This window comes from Berghia stephanieae, chromosome 5 (genome assembly GCF_034508935.2).
Source record: "Berghia stephanieae isolate SIO BIC M18660-M18661 chromosome 5, UCSD_Bste_1.3, whole genome shotgun sequence".
NCBI lineage: Eukaryota > Metazoa > Mollusca > Gastropoda > Nudibranchia > Aeolidiidae > Berghia > Berghia stephanieae.
Genome location: NC_088364.1, coordinates 7,461,812 through 7,484,174, shown reverse-complemented (window position 1 = coordinate 7,484,174; position 22,363 = coordinate 7,461,812). Strand labels below are relative to the sequence as shown.

General features: G+C 35.2%; 1 protein-coding gene across 1 annotated transcript; it reads left to right on the top strand.

The window, feature by feature from the left end:
- Positions 1–165: 165 nt before the first annotated feature.
- LOC144972335 (DNA-directed RNA polymerase III subunit RPC5-like) lies at positions 166–20,934 on the top strand. The gene is made up of 19 exons (XM_078913431.1): positions 166–228; positions 918–1,090; positions 3,121–3,171; positions 3,891–3,968; positions 5,155–5,276; positions 5,767–5,855; positions 6,468–6,587; positions 7,228–7,394; positions 8,303–8,427; positions 8,975–9,066; positions 9,846–9,966; positions 10,396–10,498; positions 10,864–10,923; positions 12,896–12,999; positions 14,823–14,926; positions 16,045–16,583; positions 18,850–18,915; positions 19,546–19,668; positions 20,826–20,934. Exons 2-19 carry the CDS (start codon positions 1,049–1,051, stop codon positions 20,886–20,888), a joined length of 2,169 nt encoding a protein of 722 aa, XP_078769557.1. The 5' UTR covers positions 166–228; positions 918–1,048; the 3' UTR covers positions 20,889–20,934.
- The last annotated feature ends 1,429 nt before the right edge of the window (positions 20,935–22,363 follow it).

Below are 22,363 nucleotides of genomic sequence, written 5' to 3'. Positions count from 1 at the left end.
GTGTTACTGCGAATAGGGAAAAAGAGCGATATATACTATTCGCAGTACTGCTGCTAATAACGAAAATGGACGATATCTACTATTCGCAGTACTACTGGGAATAAGGAAAACGGGCGATACTACTATTCGCAGTACTAGAGGAAATCACTGTTCGCAGTGCTACAAGTAGGTAGAGGTGGCCTTCAAAGGGAGCTTACTCAAAGAAAAAAAAGTTGAATTGAAATATCAGCCAGGGTTGCCAGTTTGGCATTTTAAATGCCAGATTCCAAAAATCTGGCATTTGAAAACCGTTGGCATTAGAAAAATCATTGGCATTTGCATTTTCATTTGGCATTTTCTTTTCTTGTATATTATACTTCAATGCACCTTTCTAAACGCGTAAAACAAATCTCTTCACATCGGAAAACTTTGCTATTAAAACTCACACCCTGAACTACCTGCCTCCCTCAGATATTCACTCAAATTCAGCCCTCGACAGTATCCTCGTAAGTTTTCTGGAATCTCCTGCAAAATCGGTATATTGCGTCATGGTCGCCTGTTAACTTTTAAACTCTGTTCGTTAGGTGGTCTGATTTTACAGCATCCAATGATTTCACTCCTTTACGTATTTACCTTTCATGTTAAGTATTTTTTTTCATTCTTAAAATCCAACCGTGGTGTAGTGGTTTAGCACTCCACTTATAGTCATAAGTAAAAATTACCCAACAGGAAATTTAGTATAATTCAAAAGAAAAAAGAAAAAATAAGAAGATAAAACACGCAAGCCACCAGGATAATAGTAAATTGTCTATCAAAATTGAGTAGTTTCTTAGTGGGGTGGGAGTCAACAGACTTTGGCATTTTTTTGAATGTTTTGGCATTTTTTGAGTCTTCCCCTGGCATTTTGTTGAAAAATAATCTGGCAACCCTGATATCAGCTGCAATGTCTCTGCAACTTGCGTTTGTTTTGCCGAGCCGAAAGTGAAAGGATCCAAACAATTTATATGTCTAAAGTGATTGAGGAGATATACATATTTAATAAAGTGTGTTGCGTTTTAATTCTGCTAGAATGGAAGATCCTGATTCTTTAGATGACCCTGTTGTTGAGGAGGTATTCCCTTGTTTTTTGTTTTTCATTTTTCGTGTCCCATGCCATTCGGTCTCCCACAGTCACAGGCGCCTCACCATGATCATTATCATGACCATGCCAATGAATGAATTCCTCTTTCTTTCTCTCTCAATTAATGCAGAGCTGATCATATAACAGCATTCCGGGGAGCCGTAGAGATAGAATGTAAATATATGACCCCTGTCCACTTCGGAACTTTGATAAAATTTTCAAACTCAAAGACAAAATATCTTAATTTAAGCCAGTCTCAGTCAGGGAATGCGGATGGGACTTGAAAAAAAAAATTTGGTACCTTATTTGTTTCTCTACGACTAACGGTCCCAGAGTTATTTATATTTTTCTGTTGAAATTTTTAGTAAATTTTACAGAGAGAATCTGTGACCTCACTGCTGTGTCACTCAAAACCAGCATCTCATACTCATGGCGATCAGGAAAGTTTGGGTTTTGCAGTCAACATGTCAACATGTCCCACTTATATTGTTTTCAGTAATTTTGTTTCAATTAAAAAGTAATTGGCAAGTGTTGGGTATCATTTTAAAGATCAGGAAATAAGCTTTATTTTCATATAAATCATTTTCACTGGACTGGGGTTAAAATCGCTTTCACTTTCCACTTTCACCTTCAGCCTTCAACTTCATCAGTCAGTTCAGCCAGCAATTAATCAATTAATTAATGTTACACTCTTTCAGCTAATAATAAATGAACTTTCAGCTGTGGGGGGGCATTCATGGCATGGCGGAAGACATGGATAGAAGAGAGGATGGACAGATGATAGGAGGAGAGAAAAGCATGATAATTATTTCTTCTTTCTTTCCCCTGCGGCCCCCAACAAAAACCAAGTCCCAACTTTTTCATTCACCACATCAAAATAACCCCTCATTTCATACTTGGGTTGTTTCTCTTTACCTTGAGGACCATATGGAAGGCTTACGAAACTCCATATAAAACTGTTAGTATTGCACTCTCAGACTAAATGAACAGTAACTACTATAGAGATCTCTTATTGCACAGATTAATCCGGTGTTAACTCTGCTTAGATCTGTATATAACTTACTGTAATGCTGTGGCTTTGACATTGAATTTTATTTTGCTTGTACTACCATAAAAAGTAAGATTCATCACTTTCATTTTATATGAAAAAGAATTAAAGCTGAAAGTCTTTTATATAGATGGAATGAAGGTGACATCACTCTGGTCTTTGTTATTGCTTTTTGCCATCCACGTTTATTAGTAATTCTCACTAAACTGTATTAACCAGACTATAAATGCTCAAGGTTACTCACATAATTTGTGTGTTGGTCCGTTATACTGCCGGATGGCAATGATGTGATCTTCTTAGCCAACCGCATATTATCGGTAATGGCTCTTGACATTATTTTTCATATCCAGTTTGCAGGCTCGAAATGAGAGCCAAAAAATTCATGAAAGTTACAGGGAATTGCATGCCAGCATGTATGTTTTCTACATTCTAAGTTTTTGATAATATTAAAGCCTTAAAATGCGGGTGGTTGGATGGGAGCATCACCTTGAATCATATACCTATGATGTTCGCATGGGTGTACGATCGATAGTGATGTCATTTCTTCTTCTCTTTACTAGCCTCATCCTGCTTCTTTGGTTTGTGATTGTATTTTTGACAGGGGATATTTTTTTTCTGTAAATCTTCTGCCTGTTACTGTTTGTTCTTGGTTATTTATAATTTAGCTTATATCTTTAGGTTATGATTTTGATTACATTTGTACTATTTTGTTAGATTGCTTGTTTTTTTGTTTCAGCGGTCTCTCATATAACCTCATTTGTGTTGGAAGAGACCTAAAGCAACAAACAAACAAACAAAGCCTTAAAATGTTACCTGAATCTGAATCAATAAAAGATTCAAAACGCCCTTTGACCTTTGTGTCACTGATGCAGGAAATGCACAATTTTCTGGCAAGAAGAGGAGTTCTGTTCGTCACTCACGGCTAAATCTAAAATGCAGAATAAGGTTTGACTTTTTTTTATCTCGTCCTCAGGTTGATGTTTTTTTGTCAAAAAGTCTGCTGAACAAGTTATGTCTTATGCAGGTAAATAATTTATAAGGTTCTTTTGGTAACAATTTTTTTTTTAATGCAGGCTTTTATATGACACAGTGTCTGCCTTTGATCATGTTGGAATGTGATTTAAGAATTAATTTCAACCTTTAGAAGAGAAATTGGAAACAAAATGGAAATTGTGCAATGTACTTTTATTTGACCTTAATCAATTTGGCTTTACAAAGCTATATATTTATTTCTATCATATGCAATATGGAGTCGAATTTTCATATATTTCTCTGGCTTTTTGCAAGGTAATCCATTGCACTTAGGTTGAGATACTATCATTAATGTGCAGAACTTTGGCAGCGTGGCTCAGTGGTACGGTCTTTGCTTCCTACCCGAAAGGTACCAAGTTCAAACACCCGCCGCAGCGCTGTGTGGCCTTGAGCAAGTCACCTCGCCATAGCTCACTTTGCGGCGCTGCTCTGCGGCTGATGCCTGGGTTATTCCAGTCTTCCCTTGGAATAGACCCTAAAGACAAATTTCCCCTTGGGGATGAATAAAGGGAATTTTATTTTTTTTATTTTTTTTTTATTTTGAAATTTCATTGTAGCTTTAATTGTGTTGAATAGACTCAGTCTCCAGGACTGCTTGAAAATTTGTTATAAATAGTGGAACTGTTGTACATTTGTGGGGCTTGTGATTATTGTATAATGCTATGGCTGAAAAAAAAAAGATTTTCATGCTTTTGATTTGATCTATTTCAGTATCCACTCCGCCCCAAAAATATGAGCTACAATCATTTTGACCATCTGTCTGCAAGAGTCAAACCTCAACAGAAAAGGGTATGGTATATCTTTCATTACCTCTTATAATATTCTTTATATCTTAATTATAGGTATAACTGGATGTATCTTTTTCAATGCATCTCTTTCTTCTTTCAAACACCCAGCGGTTTATGTGCTATCATTTTTTTTTAAAGATTTTTTTTTTTCTCGTCCTTCTGTTCCCTCAACAGAGGCTTGATCTGCTCGATATGATAGAGAATAGTTTGCGACAGTCTCGCACTCTATGCAAAGGATGGTAAGCAAATGTAACATTTAACATTGAAAAACAAAAACGCAGAGTAAGCTCCAGCTCCATGGACCTTATTGCTCTGAAAATCTTCTTTTCTGCAGCTTTGTTGCTTCAAGAATCCTGGAAGAAAGGATGCGACTCATCCTTTTCTTTGATCCTGAATAAGTGTCTTTATGATGTCCAAATTGACTAGATCATTTCAAATTTTGTAGTGTTTAGGTTTCCAAAATTTACTAAATCATTTCAAATTTTGTAGTGTTTAGGGTCCAAATTGACTAGATCATTTCAAATTTTGTAGTGTTTAGGTTTCCAAAATTTACTAAATCATTTCAAATTTTTGTTGTTTTTAAGTTTCCAAATTGACTAGATCGTTTCAAATTTTGTTGTGTTTAGGTTTCCAAATTGATAGATCATTTCAAATTTTGTTGTTTTTAAGTTTCCAAATCAAACTCTAAAATTTTAGCTGTTGTATTTAATCCTTACCTTAACTTTAAATATTTCAGTTGCCAGGAGGCCCATAAGGCCTGGCATTATCCTTCCATTTCCATTTCATACAGTCCTTGACTACAGTCCTGGCCTTCTGCCATGAGTGCCATCCAATTTCATTCCTCTCCTTCTCCACCAACTTCCGCCATGTTGCTTTAGGACCTTCCTTTCCCCTCTCTTTTCTCTATGGAGTCCATCTAATCCTAATGCCACAATTGCAGAATCGTTCTTTTCTCCTCTCCTCAAGATACGCCCACTCCAGTTCCACCTTTCCCTTCTCATTTCCACACTAACTTACATACTGTTGCCATCATATTCTCAATGTTCTTCTAAACTCTACAGAATGAGATGCTGGCGGTCTATCAATTCAATATTCTTTAAATTCCTTTTTTTTTTTTTTTTAATTTTTATATTTATTTTTTATATAAAAAGAAATGAAAAACAAACAATTCTTTAAATTCCTGGCAGATTGAAATGGGTTTAGCTCTGGATACTCGAAGCAAGAATTACTCCTCCATCAAGGGAGAGCAGATAGCAGTCAACGTTGATGGAAACCTTCCTCCACATTCAGACGATCGGTTTTTCAAAGGGTATGATGATATCATTGCAGGATTTTTGATCAGAGAAACAAATAACTGGCCAAAATGTTTATTTATGATTTAGATTTTTGGTATGGAAAATACAGAGAAAGAAGAAAGGTTTATCTCATGACTCTTAATTCACAACTCAAAATTAAGCAAAATGGCAATTCTGTAGAAATAGCGAGACTCGACTCAGGATTTTAAAATATTTTAAAAATATTTGCAGCCATATGGTTTTTTTGAAATGCTATGTTTTATTTTGTTTTTCAAGTAGAATCTATAGAGTTTATGTAGACGTTTAAGTGAACGAATGAATAGTTATTGAAATTTTTATAATGAATGCTTTTCTGTCATGCAAATGTTCAAACACAAACATTCTCAGTAAACAGTGACATGTGTTTGACAAAAAAGCAAAGAGAAATAGGAAGTTGCTGAGTTTTATCGGTATTGATATTTTCTAATCTCTGTGTAAAGAATATGATTTTCCATTGTTTTTCAGGTCCAGGATGGATAAGCTGACATTATCCTGCCCACCGCAATCAAAGTCTTTCACCAACACACAATATGCCATCGGTCTTCTCAAAGACAGTCAGTAATATTTAATACTTTTTGTATTTTTTAATTTGATTTTATTTTATTTTTCTCTTATTCACCTCACTCGCTCTCACACGGTTCGACTCATATATATATTGAAGCGTCTATTTTTCCCTGTCCTCAATTTTAACCCTTTCATGCTGATCATGCTGATAATTTCTTCTAAACCAAAAAAGAACAAAATAGTCCTTCAGAGTCATCAGGCTCATAGTGCCAGAGTTTATCCCGGTTTTTATAGGGACAATAGCAATTGCATGCTACCCTTTCCACTAGATCTAACAGACCCAATCATAACTGTTTTATAGGGAGGGAGGGGGAGTCAAAAAAAAATCTTGACTTCACCTAGGATCAAACTCAGTCCCCTTGCATGTGAAGCGAGTGGAGCTATCTGTAAACCTAGCTCACTTCACGGCACTGCGGCTAACGCCTGGGTTATTCCAGTCTTCCCTTGGAATAGACCCTAAAGACAAATTTCCCCTATTGGAGGAATAAAGTGAATTTTATATTATTATTATTATTTATTATGTAACCCTTATATTTCCATCTATTGCTGTTGAATGGGTTTGAACTTCTTTTCTCCTGTCCCGCCATGTTTCCTTTGACCAGAACAACTCCACGTCACACCCATGGACTCTATAGTACAGATGCGTCCAAACTTTGGTTATTTGGACAAAGCAGATACCAGGCTTAAAAATGAACAGAGTACAAGTGGAGGGGCAGACGGAGGTTAGTCTTATTTACACCCTATTTTTTTTTTTTTTTTTTTTAGTTAAGTGTTTTACCAAGTACCTCAGAAAAGTGAGTTGAGCAGGCACTTATGTTGGTAACAACAAGAGATGAAGTGAGTAGAAAAGTGCCAGAAGACAATAGAGAATAAAAAAATTTTCGCGGCAGTGATGGGGTTTGAACCCGCGATCAAGTACCTAAACTTTTTGCGGGGGAGGGGGGGGAGTAAAATGGTTTTATTTTGGGGTTTTGAAGTAAATTTTCTCACTTTCTTATCTGGATATAATCAAGACAATTAAATGAAATACAGTTCTAAACAGTCGGAATGAATGCAGGAATATTAGTAACACCAAAACAAAATGTCATGTTTACAACAGATTTTCTCAAGCTGCCTCACACATTATAAGGTTCAAAGCTGGTTCTATGTATAAATTAAGAGAATTTAATGTCTATTCAATCCAGATACAAATTTGATTGAGGAGCAAAATTCAGCTTTTAAATTTCTTTTATTATTGTTATTATTATTATTATTATTATTATTATTATTATTATTATTATTATTATTATTATTATTATTATTATTAATATTATTATTATTGATATTATTAGTATTATTATTACTATTATTATCATCCAAAAGGTGAGTCATCCCAAGATGAAGGTGAAGAAGAAGCGACTCCCATCAGCATGAAAATGGCAAGAGCTGAGAGTGAAGAGTTCAAGGCCAGGAGAATGGCCAGTTTCGAATATGTCAATCAAAAACGGGAAGAAGAGAGATGGGTGAACCTGTCTTACTTCTCCTCTGATGTAAGTGGCTTTTGTATAGTTTTGTTTTGACCTGTCACATTCATAACATGATAACACTACCTTTTTATCGATACATTTTCATGATATTGATATGATATTTCATACACTGCTGCTATTCAATGACGTTTTATTTATATGTAGCTTTTGTATATTTATTTTTAACATGCATTGAGCATCACACTGATGAAAATGTGCGATATAAATGACATCTATTATTATTATTATTATTATTATTATTATTATTTTATTATTATTATTATTATTATTATTATTATTATTATTATTGTGACACAACATGCTGTATGAAACTATGATCCCAGCTGAAATAAGATACAAGGAATAAATAGAAGAAGAAGAAGATTTCTATAGCACTTTTTACCTAGGCCTCATAGCGCTATACATCAATTGCATGGGGCTTATCCAGTGTTTGTAAAATTCCTCGTGCAAATATATTATTCTTTGTATTAAAACTGACAGGTCAAGCTTCCATTTCTTCTACATTTAAACTGTTTAATGGAACAATAATAAAATGAAGAATAAACAAAAAAATTCTGTTGAAAAACTTTAAAATATGCTGTTTTTACCCTTCGTCTGTTTTCATCATTTTGTCCCCACTATATTCTAATATGTATATATTTATTTTTTTCATAAAGAAAAAAACCCAAAACCCCATTCTTGATCGGTTGTTATACGAATGCAACTTTTTATGTAGTTGTGTAATTAAAAGCATAATTCATTCGGTGGGACAAGGTTTTTTGGATATTTTTTTTTTTCTGTTTTTTTTGTTGGTTTTTTTTTTGTTTTTTTATGTATTCATCGTCATTTATTGGCGGATGAATTCATTTTTCTGCTACAGAAATGATAGATCTACTTAATTGATTCTTTTTTGTTTTGAATCCAATTTTCAGTCTGGTCTAGCAGAGACAGAAAGGCAACACCTGCATGCTGGGGACGTCCCACCCGTGTCCCAGTTTAAGATACCTGCTCAAGAATATCTCCATTCCCTTATTCCTCCTTTCAGCGAAGATAAAAGGTTTGTTTTTACTTGGTTTTGTCGTTTTCTTATGTGTTTCAAACTTGCTAAAGAAGCGCAATTTAATTTTTTTTGGCCGTTCATTTACATATTTTTCTTTTTATCAAATACGATTCGTTCATGTTGAAATTTACATTGGGTAAGTAAATGGTGTCGATGTAAGTCTGTTGATCAAAAGTTTGAATAACAAAATGAGAAGTTGATATAGCTGTGTGGTTTTTAGGGCCCTGTGCCATATTGTTTAAATGGGTGTTTTATTTTTTTAATTCATTTTTATATACGCCATAATTGTGATAAGGTTAATTTACATTTTATAGGTAGATTACGGATATGTCTTTTTCTTTTTGAGTACTTCATGTCAATTATTTTTAATTTCTCCCCCCCCCCCCCCCCCCCTTTTTTTTTTTGTTTAGTTTGTTTTATTTTGATGGGGGTTTTTTCACTAGGAATGAAGGGTAATATAATTGATTTCATCTTCACTCATTCAAGGTATATAATATTTACCATCATTTTTTTTGTTTTTTTTTTTTTTGGTCCATTTTTGTAGTGAAAAGCCAGCCATGCCAGACAATGTGTTGTCTTTGAGTGACCTACGAAAGTTGGACCTCAATGATCAAATCAAGGCACTCTTGCATAATGGTAAGATGAAACCGTTGTGACTCACAGTCTTAAAATACTAACGAAAGAGTGCAAATGGAGAGGCTTCGTATGGGAACAAAACAGACAATGGACGTTTCGGGTACAAACCCTTCGTCAGCACAACAATACACAAATTAACATGGAAAACAAATTAAATATAATGCAAAAAAACTTTTGTCTGACTCACCCTTGAAGCATCAAGAATACGTCACATTCCAAAACGGGTCCTTGCAACATTTCAAGCCGACATATTCCGTCTTCAGCAAAATTTAATCTGAATTGAGTGTATCTTGTCAAAGATTTGCAAATAGTCATTTTAAATCACTTGTTGGTGTTGTGAACATTTTTTTAAGTGATTCTTTTCATAGTAGTAGTGTGTGGTCTTGTGGTAAAACACTTGCTCTATTTGAGTCCTTGGAAAAGGCTCTTTACTCACATTCTCCCACCGTACTCAAGTGTAAAATGAATACCTGGCCGTCAACAGTTATCAGTATTGCTTCTGTCTGAAAAAAAATATAATATCACCTAACAAGGAGTCATGTCTGATCCCACATATTAAGTGTTGGTGTTGGTTAAGGACCCCTTGCAATGTGCTTTGAATATGTTTAGGGGATATAGCGCTATATATATGCTTGAATTTTTTTAAAATTGAGATTAGTGCTAGTTTTCTTGTCTTTTTGAATGATAACCGAAAGATATAACACATTATATCCGATTTTTGTTTCATTATTTTTGAAGTAACTATTTTTAATGTCAATAATTTTTATTTCCTCTTCTAGTCAAAGTAATCCGATTCAGTCAGCTCATCAGCTTCCTGGAGCTGGGAACAGATCACCAAGCTATCTTAAGATCACTTCAAAACATGGCTGTGCTCGTTCAAGGTTGTTGGGTCATCAAAAGGTGAGGGAGAAATGAATAGTGTGAAATAGAACGTTAACAGATAATTAATTGGTTTTAAGGACAAATGGGCTTTTATGCCCTGCTTATAAGCTTTTCAAAAGTTTCTTTGTACACCATTATTAATTTTTCTTCTTCTATTAGACCTCTTTTATTCAAAGATCATTTATTATATAAGATTGAAGTGGTTAGCTTGAAAAACTGATATTGTGTGTTGAATGAAACTTGCCTTTGAAATTATTTTTTTTTAAGTGAGAGAGAGATTGACTATATGAGTCTAGAATAATTATGGGATAGCCCACTTGTCCTAAATACTGCTCAATTATGTCAAAAATAGAAATACAATTTCAGCGTTATTTGTATGATTTTGTTTAATTGGAAACATTACCGATATTTTAAATGTTTGTCCTTATCCCTATCTGTATATTTCAGTGAGCTTTTGTACCCAGATGACGAGAAGGGAGATGGAAGTCGAAGGCGTAGATCTCGTGGTGGAGTAAGTCCTGAGCTCATGAGGCGGGTTAGAGATTATGCGGTAAGTATCGAAGTGTTACTGTTTTTTAAATGGGAGGGGAAGGGGGGGGGGGTTTAAATTTTTGTTTTTAATTTATCATTTGTTGAAATATAAATGATTATGAGAAATACAAATTTTTAAATATGATTTATAAAGTATTTTTTATTTAGTTGTATTGAGATTTAGACATTTGGATTTTATCCGCTCTGAATAATGGTTGGTTTTGTTATTTGATGATACCTTTAATATTTGCTTAACAAATTTGCTTTGCTCTTTAAGGAAACCTTCGAATTATGCAGTTTATTTGTTTGTAACCTTTTACAGGTCATTAAATTCCTTAATATTCCTATATATTTCATATTTCATCTTTCTCCCCATGTGGCCAGATGTGGAAATTCACCCATTGCAAGTATGTTGTAAGGAAGGATATATCTGCTGTTGTACAGGTAACAAAACATTTCTCTACATATTCACAAAGCTCCATGATTGTTTCATCCATATAAGACCAATTGGAATAACTTTAATTTTACAATATCTCTTTACTCATATACTATAATTTTAGTCGTGTTTGACTCTCTCCTTCTAGGTGGGGTTCCTGACCTTCCATAGTGGGCAGGGAGGTACTTACTGTGTCTTCCATACTCCTAGAGATAGTATGTGCTTGGCTAAGAAGCTCATAACATTGCCATCCGGAAGTATAACGGTCCAACACACAATGCTGTGTGTATTCATGAACGTTTATAGTCAGGTTAATACAGTTCAGTGAGCATTACTCATAAACGTGGATGGCAAAAAACATTAACAAAGACCTGAGTGACGTCATCTTCGAACTATCTATGTCTGTTTTCCAACTTGCTTTCTCTCTTTGTCTTGGAGTGAGATTACTTGGTTTTGTCCTTTCCCTGGCCAGAGTCCTTGGCTGGGAGGGAAACAATCGAATGTATAGTTTTGGGAGATGATATTTTTTTTTCCTTTTAAATCATCTCTCTGTTATGTATTGATATATTTGTTGTTTTTTTTTGTTTTTTTGTATGTATAATGTTAGCATTTGAGTGTGTCCCTCGAAGTGGGATTCTGATTCTGTGCTGGTGTCTGGATGAGACTTTTAGGTGATCTCAAACTAAGTACATTGATGGTATGCTCTTGGAATATACATCTCTTCCCAATTCGTACCATTCCCCTTTGTCTTACTTTTTTTTGTGTGCTTTCAAATGTAAATCTATGATTTTTTTTATGATCCCATTTTATTCCTTTTTACTGGCGCTGATATAACCCTAAATGTGTTGCAAGTGCCATAAAACCCTTAAAAACAAAACAAACAAACAACAACTCTCTCCTTTCAGGCCATTTTCAGTGTTTTCCCTAAAATGTTACACCAAACCGACACAAAAATATAGTTTTTTCTTCACTTACACATAAGAACAGTTACATTCTTGCTTTAAGTAATTTTTGTAGCAAAGTGATCTCTACAACATAGTGTTATTTTTTCTATAACTATGATAAAATAAGAAAATTCGAGTTGTATCGTAATGAATGTGATAATTTTCTTATAGTTGGTAAGGAGAGGGTTAACAGTCTCTGTGAATGGATGTTCTATTGTCAGAAAATTCATCAACGAGCGACTCGTTTTCTCATCCCATTCGGTACAGTTACAGTTGTAAATCATTACTTTTGATGCAATAACTTTTCCATTTAATGCTGTTGTTTTGTTTTTGTTTTTTGACACTTGTGACATAAGAGTATTTTAGTTACTGAATTCTACATCTGCCTTGACTGTCTTTTTCATATTGTTGCATCTTTCCTTTCATGGTTTTGTAATGATCTACAAGTGTCGTAGTTATAGTATTAGAGTTAAAAATCTGGGTGGGGTTCCTGGCCTCCCATAGTGGGCAGGGAGGCACTTACTGCGTCTTCTATCCCCTTATATCTGTCTTCCAACTCACTGTCTTTGTCTTGGAATGAGATTACTTGGTTTTGTCCTGGCCCTGGTCGGATACTCTAGCTGAGAGGGAAACAGTTAAATGTATAGTTAGTTTTGGGAGATGATATTTTTTTCCTTGTAAATCATCTCTCTGTTATGCATTGTATTATGTTTTCTTTATGTTATATACGATTTGTAAAACATTTGAGTGTATTCCTCGTAGTGGGGACCTATGCTTGTGTCTGGTTGAGACTTTTAGTAATCTCAAACTAAGTAGTTTGATAGTGTACTCTGGGAATCTACAGCTGTTTCTTATTTGAACGAATTCCCCTTTGTCTTACCTTTTCTTGGGTGCTTTAATTGTAATTCTAGAACTTTTTACTATCCCATTTTCTTCCTTTTTACTGGTGCTGATATGACCTTAATGTGTTGCAAGTGCCGTAAAATCCTTAAAAACAAACTACAAGAGTTAAAATCAAGACTGTTGTTTTCCTCAGTTACCATCTGACGATGTCAAAGAGATTCTGGAGAAGATGTCTCGTCTTAAAGCCCGCAGTGGATGGGAGTTTTTTTATGATTATGACAGGGACTTTTGTGACAGGTTTGAATTTTATTGTATTTTTCCATAATCCCAAATAGGTTTTGACAGTCGTGACATCACTTCCCTCGTAATGACACATAGTAACTGAGTAAGCGGGTGGTTGGATGGGAGCATCACCCTTGAATCATATACCTATGGTGTTCGCATGGGTATACGATCCGATAGTTATGTCGTTTCTTCTTCTCTTTACTAGCCTATCCTGCTTCTTCGGTTTGTGATTGTATTTTTGACAGGGGATTTTTTTTTTTCTGTAAATCTTCTGCCTGTTTGTTCTTGGTTATTTATAATTTAGCTTATGATATCTTTAGGTTATGATTTTGATTTACATTTGTACTATTTTTGCTAGATTGCTTGTTTTTTTGTTTCAGCGGTCTCTCATATAACCTCAATTGTGTTGGAAGAGACCTAAAGCAACAAACAAAAAAATAACTTAGTAACTGGTTCTAAACTATCGGAACAATGGCGCACGGCCTTATGAAATACTTCTGCGACAAGCATAAAAGTGTATCCAGAGGAGAAAAACATTATAAATCTGATCATGTTTTGGCTTTTATACATTTTGATCAAATGACATGTGAAAAAGTTCTAGCCAGCATGAAGAATAAAAGTTAGCGATTTTCTTTGTTTAGAACCAAGCTGCTGGTTGCTGGGCGGACGTGACATCAGACCATTGAATCCTATTCCCCCTATTTCGATATTATTTTACCTCGTGTCAACATGAATCATAGTACAATACGGAAATAGACTATTGAGACCACTGCCTCAAGGTAGTATTATATTTGCTGGAAGGTTAATTTGAATTTAGAATAATAAGAAATACGTAATTTTAATATTGAGGGGGGGGGGGGGGGCATCAGCTTTGAAAACTATATTCTTATTTCACATTAAAACTAAATTATCTAATCTAGTTTTTAAGGTTGGCATTAAATTCAATTTTCGGTAATACTTCATCCTGAAAGAATACCAGTTTGAATGTGTGGGTCACATATTTGGAATACTAGGATTGGAGATGAAGTCAAAAAAAAAAAGATTTTCAGAGATAACAACTTAGATCCTTTTGGGCTCTTTAATAGGGCAGATGAAGAATGAGTAGCTTAACAAGTACCATATTTGAATATTAACACAAAGGTAAATGGTGCAGAGAGCAATGAAGGAAATAGGGGAGATTTCCTTTATTTCAGACGCTATGATTATATCCTTGAACTTTTTAACATTTTTTTTTTCAAAATAAGCACCCTTGTTTAGGAAACTATTATCTTAAGGATATTTAAAATTTAAAAATCAATAAAAGTGTTTAAAAAATGTGTTTATTTCATTTCTTGTGTATTTCAAGGTAAGACTGATAATACCCCAGGCACCTGTTGAAGTATATCACCACAATTGAGATAGGGTATTACGGCTTCTTTATCAAAGCCACAGCACAGTGAATCTGGCAATCTGTATAAATTCATTCGTAGCCCTAGTCACAATGCAGTTGCTGCTGTCTTGGTTGTAGTCCTTCAAAGCCATTAGGCCCTTGGAGCCAGAGTTTATCCCAGCTTCTGTAGCGTGAAGCGATCAATAGCAATTGCTTGCTACCCTTTGGATAGAATGCTAGTCTATTGCAAAGTACTTTCTGCCTAATCTAATAGACCCAGCTACCCAATCACTGCTGGGTGGACTGGGGAGTTGGTCAGATAAAAATTGTGACTGCACCCGAGATCGATCTTGGTCACTATGATTTTGAAAAGAGAGCTCTACCAACCGTTCTTTCAGAACCTGTTGTCTTGGTGAAAACTAAGATTCGTTGTAAAAGGTTAATGTCAATTATTTACATTGTGCAGACACCCAGAGATTGTTCAACGACAACGTAACAAGTGGAATTTGACCTTTCATCATCTAGCACAGCATTTCAAAATGCCTAAAGATGGAGACAAGAAAGCTCTAGGTATGTTTTTTTTGTTTTTTGGGGTTTTTTTTGAAAATATCAAATTAAGAAATTAAGGACCAGTCACCATTGTAAGATAAAGAACTGAACAAGTGTGTGTGATTTAATTTGTTTTTTGGTGTTGTTTTTTTTTTTTTTTTTTAAGTCTTCATGAGGGTTAAGCTTGCAAAAATATTAAATAGTAGTAGTTAGTCTTGCAGTCCGAATGATGCTTGCTGAGAATTGTGTGATTCAGTCATAGTCAATGAGTATAGCTGTTCTCACCATCCATGTTGTTAATAAGTTTCCATTGGTCACGGTCCTGGGCCAGAGTTTTGAGGCTGTCAAGACCTTGTTGTGACTTTTAGTACGGAGGGTGCTGCAATATTAAATAAGTCACAGAAAATGCTAATTTTTTCTTTGCATCATTTTTCTGCTAAATTGAATATATTTTCTATCCAGACAAGGTTAATTGTCTTGATTTTATGAAAATTTTACTTTTTGCCAGTTTAAGGGTGAAATTAGTCAATTTTGTTTAATCTTTGAGTGACCTGATTCGCTGACCTGTTATCTATTCCCTACACATATGATAAATAATGGTGGATCAAAGTCCAACGAGATGTTAGAAATTAGAGTGATTTATTAGAGAGCGGGTACTGGTATCAGTATCAGATAAAGAAAAATATGTATGAAACAGTGCCAGACAAAGCAGAGATGTAAATGTTGCTGCTCGAAGCTCGAAGAAATAAATAACAATGTGAAATTGAATGTAAGCTTCAATTTTATATACGAAAACATATAATATGGACTTTTCGGGTTTCCCCTTTATCAACAAAACAGGATGAATTAAATGCTACAGATGAATGAAATCATGTGTTACTGGCGTTGTTAACGTTAAGGTTAGAAGCTTTTACTATCCCATTTTCTTCCTTTTTACTTTCGCTGATATGACCTAAATGTGTTGCAAGCGCCGTAAAATCCCTTTTAAAAAACATATTACACAAATATGTTATTTCCCATTTTCCTCAGAAAGCAAATATTTCAACAACATAATTATGGAATGTCTGTTTCATAGCTTAAAAATAAATAATGGACTCATTCAATTTCCTTTGAAAAATCTTTCTCATCACTTTTTTCAGAGATGGAAATGATCCTGATGAATCAACAACCTCCAGAAAGACACAGAACTCGACGCTTGTCCGCCAGATCCCCCCGAAAAAGAACTCTAAGTGGCAGGTCTCAGTCGGACGTGAGTGACATGGAATGCGACTCAAGCCTTGACAAGAGCCAGTCTCGTGAACGAACTAAATCCATCGACAATCTGGCCAGTCGTAATTTGTTATTCGATGCCACGACAGCCCAATCCCAGTTGACCAATGGTTTGGCCAACGGAATAGACGGGGGAGACGCAAAGTATAATTTACTTAAAACTAATAATACGAACACCTGTGATAAAAACGGGAGCTCCGCCGCTCCGGCCAGTCTCAACGACGAATTGAAAAAAGTTCTAATGGAGTTGACCGTTGACAAGTTGTCAGTTGCCATGTCGGACATTCGGAGTCAGATGTCAAATTACTCGGCCAGTATGCCTCCTGGCCACGTCTTTCATTCCGGTGTTTCGGACAAGATGATTGAGGAAACCGTTAACAATTTAGGTGGTACTAAACTCAATGCACAGGTTGGTTGGAGTTTGTTTTTGTTTTCTTTTTGTTTTTTGTTGGGTTTTTTTTTAGGGAGGGTTGTTAGTGTGTGTATTTTGGTGGGGTTTCTTTTAAATTCTTTTTTTGGTATGTACCTTTGGGGGTGTTTTCTTTTTCTTTTAATTTGGAATTTTAAAGGAAAATATTTTTGACATTATCTATTCTACCAGTAACTTGGCAATGCACACTTGACCAAATTGTTGAAGATCATGGTATCACTGACTCAACTATACAGGGACTTGTTTCGGAACAAAATCAAGCAATGTTAAGCATGATCAGTGGATGAATGGGTGACAGTAATTGTAAACTCTGTCCCGTGTGTTTGTTTCTTTGGATTTGGTAGAGACTGAAATTTCAAGAGTATTATCCCAAAAGATTACGCCTTACAGGTGGTCTTATGAAAGGGAGATAATATGGTTTATCAGGGGAGAGAATTATTGTGTCCTGTTTAGCATGGTGATTTCATAAAAATGTGCTTTACAGGTGTTCATTTTTTTTTTTTAATCTAGATTGGTTTTGTTATGTTTTGGGGGTGTTTTTTTTGTTTTTTTGTTGTTTTTTTTTTTTGGGGGGGGGGGTTGTTTGTATTTTTTTTTAGATTTTTTTGTTTGTTTTTGTTGTTGTTGTCTGAAGGCATGAGTTGTATAATAGGGCAATATCCATATTGTGCTCAAACTGCTTTACCAAGGGGTCCATAGCCAGATGAGACAATGCCTGTGAGGTGATATATATTACAGGGTTTTTTTTCTACAGAGACATTGGTACCAGCCATGTACTCAGTTTATACCTGAGTGCAGTGAGAGAATGAGAGTAAAGAGCGAGAACTCTGATTTGCATCAAACTCAGAGTGGAACTGTAACCAGAATCTTGCCACAGTTTAAGTTTATGCCCTTATCAAATTAAGAAATTAGGGAGCGGGCACTGGTTTAACTCACTCAACCCTAACACCGACTATATCCGTAGTTGACCCGGGTTACCTTTACCCCATGCCTATTTATTACATTTTTATGAGACAAATTATAGGCGTAGTATATAAGCTAATGTGTTTAGTTTTTACATGTTAATGATAGTTGAATATAATTATCTATGCACATGCTCATTTTTAATACATTTTTTCCAGTTTTGAAAAGTAGCAAATATCTCTAGGATTGAGTGAGTTAAGATAAAGATCGGAACAAGTGTGTATAAAAGGTGCCAGACAAAACAAGAAAGAAAAAAAACCATCCCCAAAAAAATCAGTCTACCTTGACTAGGGATCGAACATCAGACCTATATTCTTCTATTAAAAATTGTCCCAACTATCAAAAGCCTCTGTGGTGTAATGGTAGCACGTCTGACTGGTTTTCAGAAGGTCTGAGATTTGATCTCCAGTCAAGATTGACTGATATTTTGAGATGTTTTTTGTTTTTTTTTTGTATTTTTCTTTCTTGCTTTGTCTGGCAACTTTCATACACACTATAGCAATGACTATGAAAAATGTTTTTTTCTCTTTTTGAGGAAAATTTTTGTCTAAAATCCAAGCCCTATCTCCACTGAGTAAAAGTGTTTTTGAATTTTGAAAATCCATTCATAAATAAACAAGTTATACAGTTTTAAAGGTGTCATTAATTTGGAGGACCCGCAAAGAGGAAAAAAACGCGAAAATATGGGACGCTTTTTCTGCATTTTTTTTTCGACCTTTGGTTGTATCTTGCGTAATAAGTGGATGAAAAGATTGAAACTTGAAGAGCAAATTAGGATGGTATTTTGTAAAATACGGAAAAAGTACTCGTCATATTCATATGAAATTTTACAACCAAAAAGAAGAAATGTTCATGTATTACCTTGTCAGCGACAAAACCTCCACGCCCGGTAGTTTTAAAAATATTTTACTCCAAAGAGTAAAAATCTATTTTTAACAGTCTTCTGGTAATCGCACGAGTTTTGTCGCTTGACATAATCTAAAATGATCTTTTTTCTAACTGTGTGCTAACTTTCAGTCATATTCATCGATAAACAGCGTCGTAATTAATTTTTTAAAATAGCTTATACGAAACGGCTTCGTCCCATATTTTGACGCGAATTCGGGCACTTCGTGAGCGAAAAAGAGGCCCAAAGATTTGTGCGGGATAGTCATTGCTGCACACTAGTTCAGATCTTTATTTTATGACCTTAACTTCAAATTGAGCACAAACAGAGTTAGTCAAATCAATTCATGTTTTTATTTTTCTATTTTATTCTTTTGTTGTTTTTTTTTCTTTTCAGTGGCCGCCCAATATAAAAGCCCAACCTTTATTTGTTTTTTATTCAGGAAATGACAAAACCGACAAGGTATGAATAACTCAAATTTTTAATTATTCGTAATTACCTAACGATCGAGGGGTGGAATTTGATTTTGGTTTTTAAAGATGGAAAGGGAGAAGGGAGGGTTTTGCTGAAACATGGAGACAAAGATTTTGTTTGGCATATGAGTGACATCTGAATCACAGACAGAATGGCAGAAATGTTTTGTTTGGAGAGAAACTTGAGTTGTTTTTTTTGATTTACAAAACCACCAAAAAAAGTCTTTTGATACCTATATGAATTTCCTGTAACCATTGTTTTTTGGGGGCTTTTTTGGTTTGGTTTTGTTTTGTTTTTTTGTTTTGTTTTTTTTTTTTTTGGGGGGGGGGGGGGCGAGGTTGTTTTGTTTGTTTTCTGAGTTTATTTTTGTTTTGTCTTGTTTCGTTTTTTTTTTTTATGCTGCTTTTTATAATTATTTTTTTCAGTATTTTTGACTTCCAAGAAGTAGGTGGAGGGGGGGGGGGGGCTAGGGGGTTTTTTCCTGTCAAAATACAGAAGAAAAAAAATAAAATTTAATAGTAATGGCATTATGATGGTGGGTCTAAATTCACACATCTTTGATATCTTATTGTTGTGCTGTTGTCATTTGCTTCTACTTCTACACGTTATTCATTGCAGGCCTTAAAAGTGCTCTATTCCCTGTTCCAAGAGAATTGTAAGATAAGAACTGGCACATTCAAAAACGCCTTGAAAGCCGATGGAGTTGATATATCGGATACAGACTTGAAGAAACTTCTCAAGGTATTGGTCTATGGACTCTTTACTGTTTAACTCTTTAAAATATTTTCCTCCTTGGCTGATCAAGGGGGTAGAATTCTTCTTTTTTCTTCTTCTTTCTTCTTCTTCTTCTTCTTCTTCTTCTTCTTCTTCTTCTTCTTCTTCTTCTTCTTCTTCTTCTTCTTCTTCTTCTTCTTTTTCTTTTTCTTCTTCTTCTTCTTCTTCTTCTTCTTCTTCTTCTTCTTCTTCTTCTTCTTCTTCTTCTTCTTCTTCTTCTTCTTCTTCTTCTTCTTCTTCTTCTTCATTATCATCATCATCATCATCATCATCATTCCCCCTCATATTGTCATCCAATTGATGGGCACATGCAGTTTAGACCATAGAGGTGTGTTTTTGTTCTGTTTTTTTTATTTGTTTTATTTTGGTATCGGTTCCTTTCCTTATTTTTTTTTAAATTTTGCTTCTTTTTTTTTCAGTATTTTTTAGGTTCTATGAAATAATAATAGATTTTCTATCACCTTTATCAATTTCTGAAATCGTCGCTCCCAATTAATAATAATGATAATAAATAATAATAATATCCTTATTCATCCCCATAGGGAAATTTGTCTTTAGGGTCTATTCCAAGGGAAGACTGGAATAAGCCAGGCATCAGCCACAGTGCAGAGCCACAAAGTGAGCTAGGGCGAGGTGACTTGCTCAAGGCCACACAGTGCAGCGGTTAATCAAACTCAGTACCATTTGGGTACAAAGCAGACCATACCTCTGAGCCACGCAGTCCCATGACATTATTGTAACAATCAATGCTGATGGTTTTCCTCGGATCCGCGGAAATCCGCGATTTTTAGTCAGAGGAGGAATTTCCTCTTTTTTTAAAAGTTTTATTTCCCTCAATCAAATGTACTGGCAGTGAGAGATTTGATGTATGGTGGAACAAATAGGTGTAGTTTCCCACTCACTAGAAGTTAGCTAGAGTATCAATGATAGTTTATCATCTCAATTGCTCTAAAAATGTGTGTATGTGTGTGTGTGGGTGGGGGGGGGGGGTGGAATGCTGTAAAAATAAAGGGTTCTTAATGGCAATCCTTCGAAATTCTCCTCCTTTTCAGTTTTTGGCACCATCAGCACTGAACAATAGTTTTTTTTTAAATCCCAACAATATCTTTGTTTTATTTTCACAGGAGCAATGTGAAATGGCGGCAACGTTTTGGTATCTCAAGGGGTCATTGACGTCCTCCTCCTGACCAAGGCTAAAAATTTTGTATTGCAATAAAATGGTTTTATTTTGAATGATTGTCTCTGCGTTTGTTTTTGGGGGTTTTTTTTGTGGTGTTTGTTTTTTTTGTTTTGTTTTATTTTGGGGGGGGGGGGGTTGTTTTGTTTTCTTTGTTATTTTTGCTGTTCTTTGTTTTTGTTTTGTCTTTTGGTTCGTTTTTTAAATTATTTTTTGGGTTTTTGTTCTTTTTTAAGGAGGGAAGTTGGGGGGGGGGGGTCTTTACTACATTTTATCTGTATTGTTATTATTGTTTGTTTTTTTAGTTTGTAAGAGTAAGAATAACACCGCTGTGAGGTTTGGTGAGGTAACGCACTAAGCTCAATGCAAGATCACATAGCGAGGTATGTAATTAACATACCACTATGTGTACCTATACTGTCCTTTATTATGTGAAAGGGGTAATGAGTGATCATGATTCTAACTGTGTCATGGATTAGTCAAAGTGGGTAAGACAGAATAATGTAAAGTCAAGCTAGTCAATGATAGCTTTCCATGGAATCTTTTAAAAACGACTTTCTTTGTGTAACTTTTTCATCTAATAGGGGAGAAGCGTGGCTCAGCGGTATGGTCTTTGTTTTGTACCGAGTTTGATCACCCGCCGCTGGACTGCGTGGCCTTGAGCAAGTCACCTCGTCCTAGCTCAATTTGCGGCGCTGCATTGCGGCTAATGCCTGGGTTATTCCAGTCTTATAATAATAATAATGAAATTTATTTATATTGCGCCCACTCCTCTATACAATAAAGCTCTAGGCGCATAACAATAACTTCAATCCATTCAAATTTTTTTTTTCTCTCTCTCTCTCTCTCTCTCTCCCTCTCTCTCTCTCTCTCTCTCTCTCTCTCTCTCTCTCTCTCTCTCTCTCTCCTCTCTCTCTCTCTCTCTCTCTCTCTCTCTCTCTCTCTCTCTCTCTCTCTCCTCTCCTCTCTCTCTCTCTCTCTCTCTCTCTCTCTCTCTCTCTCTCACACACACACACACACACACAAACCTTCCACCATCCAACTATTTAACATATTTAAAAAGGGAAAATGGTATTTTCTCTTGATATTCGGTGTTGATAAGGTCTTATGTACCAAACAAGAGAATGATCGAAGTTGACATCAGGCTGCTCTTCGTTATTGGTTTTAGACCGCCAAGTGAGTGATTAGTTCTCACTAGATTATCCACAGTCAGACTGTAAACGTTTAACGTTACCCAAAGCATTGGGTGTTGGTTTGATTGATCTGGCGGGTAGAACTAGAGTACGTATTTTAGTTAAACCAATGTGTAATACCTGTGTAATTTGCTTTTTTAATCATTTTTCAATTTCAATGTCTGTCATTGTTTGCTGAATATTGACATCTAATGGAACGGAACATAACCACGCCCCCTCGAACAGACGACAGAATGTGTAAACAATGGCAGCTTGTGTGTCAAACTAACAAACCACACATGTTCGTTTTGCT

Bases quoted from the DNA above. Each gene is read 5' to 3' on its own strand.
- LOC144972335 (XM_078913431.1), top strand. From the start codon at position 1,049: ATGGAAGATCCTGATTCTTTAGATGACCCTGTTGTTGAGGAG. The intron at 7,395-8,302 runs GTAAGTGGCTTT...TCCAATTTTCAG, and splicing joins TGTCTTACTTCTCCTCTGAT to TCTGGTCTAGCAGAGACAGA. The intron at 8,428-8,974 runs GTTTGTTTTTAC...CCATTTTTGTAG, and splicing joins CCTTTCAGCGAAGATAAAAG to TGAAAAGCCAGCCATGCCAG.